General features: G+C 40.4%; 1 protein-coding gene across 1 annotated transcript; it reads left to right on the forward strand.

Moving 5' to 3' along the window:
• Positions 1-3,144: 3,144 nt before the first annotated feature.
• On the forward strand, positions 3,145-11,908 carry LOC138979980 (programmed cell death protein 2-like). The gene is made up of 8 exons (XM_070352744.1): positions 3,145-3,524; positions 4,856-5,016; positions 5,337-5,500; positions 5,901-6,328; positions 6,845-7,005; positions 8,419-8,535; positions 9,193-9,341; positions 11,315-11,908. The coding sequence occupies exons 1-8, from the start codon at positions 3,438-3,440 to the stop codon at positions 11,440-11,442; spliced, it is 1,395 nt and encodes a 464-aa protein (XP_070208845.1). The 5' UTR covers positions 3,145-3,437; the 3' UTR covers positions 11,443-11,908.
• Positions 11,909-14,928: the final 3,020 nt, after the last annotated feature.

A 14,928-nucleotide genomic window follows, 5' to 3' on the forward strand; every position in this document is an offset into this window, starting at 1 on the left:
ACACACACACACTCACACACACACACACACACACACACACACAAACACACAAACACACTCCCATTTCGTACTTGATTGTATTCAACAATCTACTACAATCACACAAACACGACTTCTTTTCATTTTTTATTTTTATTTTTTTTTTTTTTTTTTTTTTGCTCATGAAAGAAAACTGGCACATCTTTGAATATTGACTGCACGATTTTACGCGGCCCTTAATTCCCACGGTGCGATGTTGTCGCTTAGGGCAAAAGCTCAAAACGCGCCCCAAAAATAATCGACCCTGGAGATATTCGGTTTGAAGAACACCAGGGGCGGACGAGAAAAAAAATGTGGAAAGCTGATTCTATGACCATTTCTAAGTTCAAATGGCACCAGATGGCACCATTTTGCTTCTTTGGGCAACACAAATTTCCGGGAGGGCATGCCCCCGGACCCCCCTAGCAAATTCGGGCGCTTCGCGCCCATCACATTCACTTTCGATTCAAAGTGCGCCCCCCCTTACAAAGCAACTGATCCGCCCCTGAACACCTCCATAAGAACGGCTTCTCGACTTCTGGTATCAATAACTCGGTGGGGGGAAATATAGATTCACCGGAATGACATGCAAACGTCTTTTCGAGGCTGATTTCCTGTGGATTATCACCGCATCGATATTAAGTGAAGTTTGAAGTAGGTTGTGCAGTTTTTGTGTTTCGCTGAAACTGGCCAGTGCTTGAAAGTACTTTCCCTGTTTTCCGTTCATTTTCAAGCGAGGCAGACATGATGCTTTTAACTCCAGCTATTCTTTTCTGAGTGTAGAGGGTGAAAGTCACTTGTTCATTTCAATGCTTGTTAATCTCTCAGTTGCCAGGAGATTGGTTCCGTATAACTCTCGCTTACTCCATTAAACATGTCGTATGCATTTAGAGCGCTTACTTCCCTTTGGTTATTTGATCTCTAAATAGCGCTCTGCTTCATTTGTTTAAGATTCTTTTTATTGCATTTAGGTCAGTGTGTTGCCTGCAGGGAACCCAAATTATTGCCTTTTGGCTTGAGACAAAAATCAATGGCTAGAAATTAGCTACAGACGATACGCTTCACGTAACCAAATGAATGTGAAAAGTTATCGTTGGACACACTCTTCCTGTGCCATTTTGATTTTCGTTTGATTTCTTGGATGTTGTTCATGCATGACTACACATACATATGCTATATTGTAGGAAAAGGCCCAGCCTTAAATCTTCATCCTTGTCAGATAAAGTTCTGTTCAGTTTTGTTCAGTTCAGTTCAGTTCAGTTCAGCTCTCTCTCTCTCTCTCTCTCTCTCTCTCTCTCTCTCTCTCTCTCTCTCTCTCTCTCTCTCTCTCTCTCTCTCTCTCTCTCTCTCTCTCTCTCTCTCTCTCTCTCTCTCTCTCTCTCTCTCTCTCTCTCTCTCTCTTGTCTTGTCAGTCAGTCTATCCATATATATATATAATAGACTATATATCTATGGTCTATCTTATCCGCTCATTTTTATCATTTCAGTTATCCCGGCTTATCTTATCTTATCTCTCATACACACTTTCTCGGAGAGTGGGTGCTTACTTATTAGTCAGTATTGTCATGAAGTTACTAACGATTCATTCACAAATTGTTGTTAAAGGGATTAATTGGGTTTGTTAAATCAATGTTTAAGTGTATCTTTTATCATACCTTTTTACATTTAGTCAAGTTTTGACTAAATGTTTTAACATAGAGGGGGGAATCGAGACGAGGGTCGTGGTGTATGTGTGGGTGTCTGTGTGTGTGTGTGTGTGTGTGTAGAGCGATTCAGAGTAAACTACTGGACCGATCTGTATGACATTTTTCATGAGAGTTCCTGGGTATGATATCCCCAGACGTTGTTTTTTTTCTCCATTTTTTCGATAAATGTCTTTGATGACGTCATATCCGGCATTTTGTAAAAGTTGAGGCGGCACTGCATGTCACACCCTCACTTTTCAATAAAATTTATTAAAATTTTGGCAAAGCAATCTTCGACGAAGGCCGGACTTTGGTATTGCATTTTAGCTAGGAGGCTTAAAATTTAATTAATGACTTTGGTCATTAAAAATCTGAAAATTGTAATGAAAATTATTTTTTATAAAACGATCCAAAATGACGTTTATCGTATTCGTCATTATTTTCTGATTCCAAAAACATATAAATATGTTATATTCGAATTAAAAACAAGCTCTAAAAATTAAAAATATAAAAATTATGATTAAAATTAAATTTCCGAAATCGATTTTAAAACAATTTCATCTTATTCCTTGTCCGTTCCTGATTCCAAAAACATATAGATATGATATGTTTGGATTAAAAACACGTTCAGAGAGTTAAAAAGAATAAAGATATAGAAAAGCTGCTATCCTCCTCAGCGCAACCGCTACCGCGCTTTTCTGTATTTAATTTCACTGCCTTTGCCACGAGCGGTGGACAGACGATGCTACGAGTGTACGGTCTTACGCAAAAAATGCAATGCGTTCAGTTTCATTCTGTGAGTTCGACTGAGCTTGACTAAATGTTGTATTTTCGCCTTACGCGACTTGTTAATTCGTTCTGTGCTGCTTTTGCTTTTTGCTGTTTGTTTCCCTGTGTTTGTTCTCAAGAAGCTTCTATAAGCAAAATTTTTATATTGTATTGTGCGTTCCTTGTATTGGTGAGTACATAATTCTTTTGTTTTTCAATTTGTTAGTCTCATATACAGTTGCTCTGTTGTTTAGATTGTGTACCTTTTATTTAATTGTAAATTGTTTTCAATAAATGAGTGAGTTAATCTGAAACACTGGTTTCGTTGTGTGACTGTTTCTGTGGATTGTTGTTGTTGGTGCACGTGGTGGTGGTGGTGGTGGTGGTGGTGGTGGTGGTGGTGTTGTTGTTTGTTTGTTTGTTTATTTGTTGTTTCTGCTGTCCGTGTTGTCGTATTGTTAAGCCGGCTTGGCTGTGTTTCCGTCATAGTTTTTATTTGAAAAACCAAAGACGAGAAAAGGAGTAATAATTCGAAGGAGTTGAATGAAATCAACATGGGAAGAAAAGTAAAAATGACTCCAACAGAAATGAAAGAATGATAAATAGGTAAGTAAAACCCTGAATAATTTAAACAAAATCCGTGAACAAATCTATGGACATATTTCATGGGAGATAATTGATGTAGTTTGTTTGTTGTGTTTTTAGCTCGAGTTGATTCCCTTTAAGAGATCTTTACATGGAATTTTTTGAATTTTTTTCAGTTCGCCCGGATGAACTCGTTTATTGATATTTCATACTTCCATGTTCATATAGATAAAACTATTTTCTTAATGTTAGAATTTGGCTTTGTTTATTGTTCTGCAAATGTTTCACAACAGCAAATAAAGTTGTTCTCAAACAGTGATAACCTCAAACTTCCAAGGAAAGGTAGGTAACTCTACCGATCTTCGAGCACCACATGTGAGGATGTCAACATTACTCGGTGCACCAGAAAGACTGGTGAAGGAGAATGAAACGACGACATGGGAAACTAGCAAAATTGGTGGAATGCCAGTAAGTTGTTAGTTAGTGTATTTAAGAACTGAAAACTCGTGCCAGGCTTCCCGGACCTTTATGTGCGTGTGTACTTGCGTGTGTGTGTGTGTATACATGTGTGTGTGTGTCTCTCTCTCTCTCTCTCTCTCTCTCTCTCTCTCTCTCTCTCTCTCTCTCTCTCTCTCTCTCTCTCTCTCTCTCTCTCTCTCTCTCTCTCTCTCTCTCTCTCTCTCTCTCTCTCTTTGGGCAAGGGATGGTTAAAAAAATAAAATAAAAAGCTCGTTTGTATGCTTATTCAATAAAAACTGAAATATTTATACCCCCCTCACCCCCTGACACAGAAATAATAGTGACCATGGGCATGGGCGAAACTGATACGTGCCCAATACCAAACTCTTATAATTTTTATCAACGCAACTCTTAACTTTTACAGTCCCTCCCCTGTCATCCTCCCGGCCCCACCCCCACACACCCAGCTTTTTCTTAGCGTACAAACACCTCATGTCCCAAATAGAAACTTATTCTGGGGACAGAAATAGAAATTAGCATAGCAGCATGCTTATTCCACAACCCTCCTGTTATAAAATTTGATTTGATTTGATTTGATCTCTCTATCTCTTGGATCTCCATCATCCAATATTATTTGTTAGATTACATTGACACTCATAAAAGTGGCTTATGTGGTGTAACATGTCCACATCAGGATCAACATGTGTTGACTTGCAGATCTCGACAATTAGTAGTTACTAGTACATGTAGTACAGTACGTAGTTGTAGGGACTGGAAACAGATTTCCATAAGACTCAGAAATAGAGCTGTGCCAGCTATCCTTTCACTCTACTCTATACAGTGCACCCTAACAGAGAAGCTGTCGTCATATCTTTTTACTACAATTTTTACAGCTCACAAATATATAGTCACATATCATTATATGCCCAGCGCTGAAAGTCCACAAAATGGGGCACTCGCCTTTGGCTAGTACTTCTCATAATTCACTAGCTGCGAGTGCAAATTTTACTCGCCAAACCAACCATTTGTTTCAGCAACTTTACTCGCCTTTGGCGAGTAGATTAACATTTCTACTCGCCATTTACATATTTCTACTCGCCATGGCGAGTAAAATACTCACCACTTTCAGGCCTGATGCCTTTCAAGTTTTGCGGTTTTGCTGAACTTCAAAAAAACTAGGAGAGTCTTCAAGACTGCACATAGTGATCTAGCAATTGAGCCTCAATGCAAGTATTAAAGAGACAGTTGTTTTCTTTTTAGAATAAGAGTAAAATCAAGTGTTCAAGATGTAACATTTTCAACAGTCTCCACGGTGCAATGTATTCTGTTTTTGGTTTCAGGACTGGTTTCAAGCTGATATCTTGCACCCATGCTGCAGCAGGTGCAAGACGGAGCTGATTCTGGTCACCCAGATATACTGCCCATTGAGTGACTCCTCCTTTCACAGATGCCTGTACGTCTTTGTTTGTCCGGAAAAGGCATGTTCGAACCAGTGTCATGGGTATGCGGATTTACTCTTATTACTGTTGTCATGATTCTGCCTACCTGTGTGTTTGGTTCTGCCTGTCCGGACTCTGTGTTTTCAAAAACAAGCCAGACATGTACATACGTGTACGCACACATGCACACACACAAAAAGCAGCACATACTCACACACACACACACACACACACACACACACACACACACACAAACACAAACACAAGCACACATGCATACACAAGGGGAGGGGGGAGAATTGAATTTCTCTTTTCTCTGTTTTGTTGTTGATTATTTTAGAAGTCTGTAAATGAAGTTTTTGACTGCTTTTCCTCTGCATAGGTGGAGAGTGGTTCGGGGACAGCTCTTAGACAAGCAGTCAGCCAAAGGAAGTGAAAATGGGTCTTCCCAGGACAATTGGGGTCAAGATGACTGGGGTCAAGGTCAGGATGATTGGGGTCAAGGTCAAGATGACTGGGGTGAAGGTCAGGATGACTGGGGTCAAGGTAAGGGTTACTTTATGTATAACATTATTTTTGATCAGTTCATTATGGCTGTTGTTCTTAGTTCTGTCTGTATGATGGGACTTGCTTGATGTGCCAAACACCTCCAAGCTTTTCATTCATTTGACCAAGGCAAAACAAGCCTATTAGATAGTAGTGCATGTTATTTACATTTGGCTGTGCTTCAATTATTTTTATGGTTATTACAGGTATGAGTGTATAGATCTTTCTTTTTTGTGTGTGCAATTGATAAGCAGTGAATTTTTTCATTGTTACCTATACAAGATGTTTCACAGAAAATGAATTTGATTTGTTTCTTAGGTTTATTATATGATTAACATCTACTGTCACACATTTTTCCTTGAATAGATCACCTATACATTGTTACGATTTACTCCAACAGATGACGAAACAAAAACTGATTCAACCCTTCAGCCCGAGAGCTCCATCGCTACAACAGCTGACAGACTTTCAGAAATGGTGGTCACAGACAAAACAACATCCACTGACTCTACTGTCATACAATCTGAAAGTGAAAGGAACCCAAACCAAGAAAGCAATCCTCCTTTACCATTGCAACACAGTGGGAAAAAAACCTTCGCGAATGTTGTGTCACAAAGCAATAGTGGTGACAACAATGACAAAAATTCCAACTCTGATACTGAACCTGCTGCAGCAAGCGCCAGCAAAGATGAAATGTTTGAAGCGACAGAAGGGGTTGAGGTTGAAGCGGTTACAATTGACGGTGAAGGTGTGCAGAGAATGATGGAACTGCTGGCACTTCGGCAGGCCACAGAAACTGATTCGAAGGATGAAGCTGCTTGTGGCAAGGTAAGTAATTTTGAATGGAGAGAAATGTCCTTTATCAGGGATTCCTTTTGGTTGATCTAGTCACTGTAATCCAGTGGTGTTGAAGTTTTGGTGAGGGAATTTACAGTTTCCTAGTAAGAGGCTATCAATGTCACAGTAAAAAAATTTAAAAAAAAGTGGAAATGATAGAATTACGAATAGTTGAATTTTATATATATTTATATGTCCACTATACCAAATTAGTTTAAATTGACTGGTTTGCACTGTACAAGGGTATTTTACCTCTGTGAAAAAAGAAGAAAAAAACGTGGATGATAAATTCTAGGTATGGTAATCCTCTTCCGTTACATTCATTGAGTAGGCACACTTTTATTACAAGTGCCTTTTGTGTATATATATCATCTCCATGGCTGCTTTCTACCCCCACCATTAAAGCAGTCACTGTTCGGTTTGGAAAGTTATATTGATTAAATAACGTATATTCTTGGATTTCTTTATAATTTATAATTTATAATTAATTAATGTTTGTTTTTACAGAAACCCAGGGATTTTAAAAGGGCAACTTTTCCTGCATACTACCTGGAAGTGTTTGCAGAATCTGAAGTTGAGTCGGACATGACAGCTCATGTGAACGACTTGCTGCAAGACTACAAGCAACGAGAGGGAAAGGACTTTGCTGCCTTGCTTGATGACCACAGGTAAAGAGGTTGTGTGGGCGCACACATACAAAAGGCACACACACACATGTACATATACACTAACATACTACATACCCCCTTTTAAGACCCCCAATTTAAGACTCCCTCCCTGTTTTCTCAGACTTTCTATTCATAACCATTTTAAGAATGCCGCCTTTTTAAGGCCTGATTTTCGCAGATTTTTGGAGGTTGTAAAAGTGGGGTTCCACTGTACTCAACAGACACACACACACACACACACACACACACACACACACACACCCACCCACACACACACACACACACAGACACAGACACACACACACTCACACAGACAAAGACACACACACACACACACACAGACACACACACATACACACACACACACAGACACACACACACAGACACACACACACAGACACAGACAGACAGACACACACACACACACATGCACACACGCATGCACACACATGCACACACACACCCACATGCAGGCACGCACACACACACCCGCACACACACACACCCGCACACACACACACCCGCACACACACACACACAGAGACACACACACACACACACACACCCGCACGCACACACACACACATGCATGCGCACACACACACACACACACACACACACACACACACACACAGTCACGCATTTACCATTGGTTACTGATCATGTATTATTCTCGATATAACTTACATTCAGCACCAGTAGACTTCTTGTATTGTAGCCTCATGAGCACACTCGGCTTTATATTTTATGTATTGAATAAAGTCAAATTGAAAAGATTCTCAAGGGTGGACACTAACAGAAATGAGTTTGAATTTTTGTAATGAGTAATGGGCTGTTTTTGCACACACACACAATAGACGAATTTGGGAAATAACTCCGTCAGGTTTGTATAGGTTGTGAAAGAGTGAGAACCCTTGCATTTGCGCAGACAAACATTGCCACATGCTTCCTGGACACATGTTGGAGACACGCCCTCTCGCTAGTGACTGGCCTGTAATGTCACGTGAGAAAGTTTCCCCACGTGACATTATTTCACACATGACATTATAGGCCAGTCACTAGCGAGAGGGCGTGTCTCAAACATGTGTCCAGGAAGCAAATGGCAATGTTTGTGCAAATGCAAGGCCTTAAGGGTACACACTCTTTTAGAACCCATGCAAACCGGACAAGAGTTATTTTCAAAAAATCGTCTTTTTCTAACTGTGTTGGTTGGAATAATCAATAGAACTAGAAGGATATAATACCATCAAGAGTTTTTTCGGGTTTGTTTGTTCTTTACTGTAGGTATCCATTTGAACATGTTTTAGTTGAATAAACTCTGTGTGTGTTTATATGTGTGTCTTTCTGGGCATGCAGTTTTTTTCATCTTGCAGCTGAAATAATGCTCTATTTTTTCCTCTTTGGTTTGTGCAGAAAAGGCGGTGCAGGAGCGCAGACAGAACAGTACGATAAGACAGAGGTGAAACACGGGGACAAACTCTGCTACAAATTTATCAAGCGCGTGCAGCTCTATCCGCCTCAGTGTGTCAGGTAATTGACAATTTTCGAAAATAACTCTGTCAGGATTTTCAGTGGTCTGGAAGAGTAAGAGCCCCTTTACCTCGGACAAGTTTTTCACAAAATCCGGAGAAGGTTTCATACTTCCGATCGGCAGTTAATGTGCGATCGGGACGAACAACTAACTGGGATGTGTATGTTGTGCAGCGCATGCACAATATGATACCCTTTTCTAAATCCTGAGTTATTTTCAGAAAATGTCCAATGTGAAAATAATGTCCAAAGTTCTTTTCATCACAAATGCGTTCTCTTATTTGCTTGTTGAGTCGGAAAAGCATTGTTTAAGTCCCTCGCTGTTAGACTTTTTCATCAGCTGTCTTTTGGACATATATCTTGGGTGATTCCCTTTCAATAAGCTCTCTGTGAGGATGTCACTTTTCACAGCTTAGTACAAAACGAGCAAGACAGATAGGACAAGAGAATTTCTCTATGTAGTTTGTCCCAGTTATTTGACTAAAAGTAAAACATGTGTTTTTAATTGCACTTTTCTTAGGTTCTCCCCAGCCAAAGAGAGCCCTGATGCAGCTACCCTAGTATGCATTTCAATCGTACAAATCTTTCACTTCATGCATCAAAGCGGTGAAAAAAGTCTGATTTGGGTAATTTTCACGTTCAGCAATTGCATTACAGGTATCAGTGGAACGGATCCCCTCTCCTCATGAGCAAGCCAAGGGGAACATCGACAGTGGACAGGTGCCAGCACTGTGGGTCGTCACAGGTCTTTGAACTTCAGCTGGTCCCGCCTCTCATACCTTTGCTCAAGTTACCAGGTGAAACAGGTAGGCACTGAGAGATATTTCCCTCTTTTTTTTAACAACAGATAACCCCCAAAAGCATAGCATAAATTTCTAGCTGTAGAAGGTGCATGCTGCTTACCAAGAATAAAAAGACTTTCAGAAACTCACTGTTTGTTTCTGTGATATCGGTTTCATTCAACTTTTTTGAGCTAATTCAAACAACCAGGGCCTAGCATTGTAAGCCGTTCGGCGTACTTTACACCGAAATAACATCTCCAGTACGCGGAACTCAATTTGGTGTATGCCGAAATGCAAAAACCTGTTATTCCCAAACGGTAAACCCAAACAGTCCCAGCTTTCGTTTTGTGCGCCGTTCGGTTCAATTCTCAATCGGTTTGACAGTTTGCTTGAGCACGCAGTCGCACTTCCTCTGGCATCGCGCGAGCATGCTTTGTGCCGGTGTTTTGTGGCTCTAGACTTGAAATAATGTCTCGAAGCGACATTGTTGAACGTGGTCAGCCATTCAGTGACAAAGAATCCAGGTATTCCTGGAAGTGGGAATGGCTGGATTTCGTTCCGAAGGCGGAAGGCAAGTCAGAAGAAGTAATGTGCCGATACGGACTATGGACTATGGCATAATTTAGTTGCTCAATCTTCTTTGGGGGTGGTCATTTTAGGTAAAAAAATCACCCAAAAATCTTCAAATTCGGGGGCTTTGCCCCCCGAACCCCCACCAGGGGCCCCACTGGGGGCCTCCTGCGGCCCCCAGACCCCCGCCTTTGTAAGCTGAACTCACTTTTTCCAATGCTAGGCCCTGAACAACAGATGGAAGGAAGAATCAGGAAAATATGTGTGTAATACGGCTGAAAAGAATTAGGAACGTTTGCAAGGAAAGCAGTTTTAGTTATCGTAAGATAAAAGAGTAACATCCATATTTATAAGTTTCAGTGTCAAGTGAGGAGGAATCATATCGGATGTAGGTTTTTGCTCTTCGCTATATATTATAACCTCATCTTTTACACGAAAATACAATGTTATATGAAGTCTTATATCGCGCGCGTATCTCCAGACTCGGACTCAAGGCGCAGGGATCTATTTATGCCGTGTGAGATGGAATTTTTTTACACAATACATCACGCATTCACATCGACCAGCAGATCGCAGCCATTTCGGCGCATATCCTACTTTTCACGGCCTATTATTCCAAGTCACACGGGTATTTTGGTGGACATTTTTTATCTATGCCTATACAATTTTGCCAGGAAAGACCCTTTTGTCAATCGTGGGATCTTTAACGTGCACACCCCAATGTAGTGTACACGAAGGTACCTCGGTTTTTCGTCTCATCCGAAAGACTAGCACTTGAACCCACCACCTATAGGTTAGGAAAGGGGGGAGAAAATTGCTAACGCCCTGACCCAGGGTCGAACTCGCAACCTCTCGCTTCCGAGCGCAAGTGCGTTACCACTCGGCCACCCAGTCAATCTCTGGTTGTGTTTGCTAGTTTGCTTTACTGCTGTTAATAAGTCATCAGCTTTAGCTGAAGTTCGGTTTCTGATTTCTTTACCCAACACACAATGTTTAAAATGTTTCAGTGTTACATGTACCTGTGTTCTTTTCACTCTCCAAGATTTTCTCTTCGATTTACAATGTTGGATATTTTGTCTATCGCATTAGTGACTTAATGATTAACTTGAAGTTAATGTCTTTTCTTTTTCTATGACTTTTCTTGGTTTAAACAAGATTTTATTAAAGAAATACAGGGTGGCATGTATATGCGATACAGGCATTTGTGACCACACAACAAGCTAAGCTTATATTAAGTGTGGTTATATTAAGTTTGACTTTTCTCCTTTTTTTTGTTAATTGGTAAAGATGACTTTTAGTCGTAAGCAGCTAACCTTGTACAATTTGTGTTTCTGAGTTCTGCTGAGAGCATTTTCATTGTTATTTTATTCAACTGGCTAATTGTAAAATGGCTGGTATAATCATCATCAGTGTTTCTTTTGTTACAGAATCTCTGGTTGAGTTTGGTACAGTCCTGGTTTACACATGCAGTAAAAGCTGCTGGTCGGACAGTGAAGGGTGGAGAGAAGAGTCTGTGATACTTCAGCATGATCCCTATCACAACATCTTGAAGTAAAACACACTGCAAACACTGCTTGTCTAACAGTGAAGGGTGGAGAGAAGAGTCGGTCATACTTCAGCATGATCCCTATCACAACATCTTGAAGTAAAACACACTGCTAACACTGCTTGTCTAACAGTGAAGGGTGGAGAGAAGAGTCTGTCATACTTCAGCATGATCCCTATCACAACATCTTGAAGTAAAACACACTGCTAACACTGCTTGTCTAACAGTGAAGGGTGGAGAGAAGAGTCTGTCATACTTCAGCATGATCCCTATCTCAACATCTTGAAGTAAAACACACTGCTAACACTGCTTGTCTAACAGTGAAGGGTGGAGAGAAGAGTCTGTCATACTTCAGCATGATCCCTATCACAACATCTTGAAGTAAAACACACTGCAAACACTGCTTGTCTAACAGTGAAGGGTGGAGAGAAGAGTCGGTCATACTTCAGCATGATCCCTATCTCAACATCTTGAAGTAAAACACACTGCTAACACTGCTTGTCTAACAGTTAAGGGTGGAGAGAAGAGTCTGTCATACTTCAGCATGATCCCTATCTCAACATCTTGAAGTAAAACACACTGCTAACACTGCTTGTCTAACAGTTAAGGGTGGAGAGAAGAGTCTGTCATACTTCAGCATGATCCCTATCTCAACATCTTGAAGTAAAACACACTGCTAACACTGCTGGTCGGACAGTGAGGGGTGGAGAGAAGAGTCTGTCATACTTCAGCATGATCCCTATCACAACATCTTGAAGTAAAACACACTGCTAACACTGCTTGTCTAACAGTGAAGGGTGGAGAGAAGAGTCTGTCATACTTCAGCATGATCCCTATCTCAACATCTTGAAGTAAAACACACTGCTAACACTGCTTGTCTAACAGTGAAGGGTGGAGAGAAGAGTCTGTCATACTTCAGCATGATCCCTATCTCAACATCTTGAAGTAAAACACACTGCTAACACTGCTTGTCGGACAGTGAAGGGTGGAGAGAAGAGTCTGTCATACTTCAGCATGATCCCTATCACAACATCTTGAAGTAAAACACACTGCAAACACTGCTTGTCTAACAGTTAAGGGTGGAGAGAAGAGTCTGTGATACTTCAGCATGATCCCTATCTCAACATCTTGAAGTAAAACACACTGCTAACACTGCTTGTCTAACAGTGAAGGGTGGAGAGAAGAGTCTGTCATACTTCAGCATGATCCCTATCACAACATCTTGAAGTAAAACACACTGCTAACACTGCTTGTCTAACAGTGAAGGGTGGAGAGAAGAGTCTGTGATACTTCAGCATGATCCCTATCACAACATCTTGAAGTAAAACACACTGCAAACACTGCTTGTCTAACAGTGAAGGGTGGAGAGAAGAGTCTGTCATACTTCAGCATGATCCCTATCACAACATCTTGAAGTAAAACACACTGCAAACACTGCTTGTCTAACAGTGAGGAGTGGATCTAATAAACAAAGGGAAGTAAGCGCTCTAAACGCATACGACATGTGTTAGAAAGTGAGAGTTATACGGAACCAGTCTCCTGGCTCCTGCGAGAATAACAAGCATTGAAATGAACAAGCGACTTTCATCCTCTTTTCTTTTCAGTGATCCCTATCACAACATCTTGAAGTAACCCCCCCGTCATGTGAGATGTGAAAACCAGTCAAACATGTTTTTGCAGAACCAGTAAACAAGATGATTCTGCTTCAGACCAATGTTCTCTTCAAGCACGCTTGACTTCTGAAGGAACACATCGTCGTCGTCCTGGAACTTTGGTGTAATTGGATTCTTGGCGATTTCGATGTTTTCGTTCTTTAGACACAGTCAATCATTCTCGATTAGAAATATTCTCTAAAATACGATGAACAATACATGATTTAACATTCTTTTATTTTTCTAGCCATACCAGGTTCAAGTATAAACACTATTTCATAATAAGTATAATCAGTTTTGGCCTTCTGTTGAAAAGCTGTATAAAATGAGTTACGCCAAAATTCCTTCACGACGTCGACATACTGTAAGCTGAACAGTAACATCATTTACTAATCAACTGGCATTTGAAACAAGAAGAGCTCACCCTTCACAGGTCGAGACCATCTTTGGCTATCCTATATATATATATAATGTCCCCTAGTGTATGTGTGTGTGCAATGTCTCCCATCCGACCTACCCAAGCTTTCCACTCTGTGATATTTATGGAATTACAGTGTATGATGAAGCCACCAGCTATCTTGCTATCTTGAGCGCTAAGTTGCACAGTTACAGGCATCAATCATGGTTTTTGAGGTCTTCAGTTGTATTCCTGACAAAAAAAGTCTAGTCATGAAAAATGAAAGGAGTACATACATGTATTTGAGTATTTATTTGTTCGCTTGATATGCTGTACACTTGATGAGCTAGTACTACTTGTGATTTGATTTGGGGTTTTTTTTCTTTTATTATTAAAGTTTTTTTCTTAGCCATTTCATTGTTTGAGTTTCTGTGTGTTGCAGAGTAATTGACATAATTGAACATCTCTTTGCCAAGAACTGACAGAAGATGTTAGTGCATTTACTAGCTCTATGCGATAATAAATGAGACAAATGCATGCATACCATCCAATATCATTCACCTGTCTAACAAACGTATCACCTCACTCATCCAGAAAGCAGGCAGGTTTACATTTCGAACATTCAAGTCCATGTTTTATTTTCCATTTCTTTACTCAAGACATGCAGTTACTGTGTAACTAAATGTACCAAATAAGCTTATACACAACAGAATGCAAACAGAAGCTTTTATTCTGTTTGTTATGCTGCCTTTTGCATATTGTTAACTGATGAAGCAAATAAAATACTGGCAAACATGATGGCAGACAAAAGAATGATCAATGAATAGCACCTGTTTCTCTTTCTCCACTGATAAATGTACAAAAACTGATATTGTAGACTCCCTCTGTGTGTGTGTGTCTCTCTCTCTCTCTCTCTCTCTCTCTGTCTCTGTCTCTCTCTCTCAATCAATGGTAATTTTATCTCCCACAATTCCGAGAGGAATGGGTCACGTGAGATAGAACGCGGGAATACGTCACTGAACGAATGGTTTCCGTCCTGTGAAGACGTGTTGGTGCACTGTCTCTCTTGCTTTGCTTTCATTTTCCTCTAACCTTTCTCTGTACAAGTTTTAGTTGTAGGTTAGTTGAAGTGTATTGACTATTTTGATTGTTTATCATTGTGTCAACTTGCAAGGTAAGGAAACAGTTTGGAGTTTTCGGTGTTTGTTGGTTTTTTGAACCGGGAACTTGTTGTTTCGCGTATGAATTTTATTCGTCGAAGCTAACACATGGAAATGTTAGGCGTCAGTCGGCGCGTTCATTGTTTTTGCAGGTGTGACCTACTATATTTGAGTCAGTTGGGATCGTTACTTGTTTTTGCACGTGTGACCTAAGGTCAGTCGGAATTGTGACTTGTTTTGGTAGGATGACATATTATTTTGGCTACGGAAATGAAGTACACGTTTG

Source organism: Littorina saxatilis, linkage group LG11 (assembly GCF_037325665.1).
Source record: "Littorina saxatilis isolate snail1 linkage group LG11, US_GU_Lsax_2.0, whole genome shotgun sequence".
Classification (NCBI taxonomy): domain Eukaryota; kingdom Metazoa; phylum Mollusca; class Gastropoda; order Littorinimorpha; family Littorinidae; genus Littorina; species Littorina saxatilis.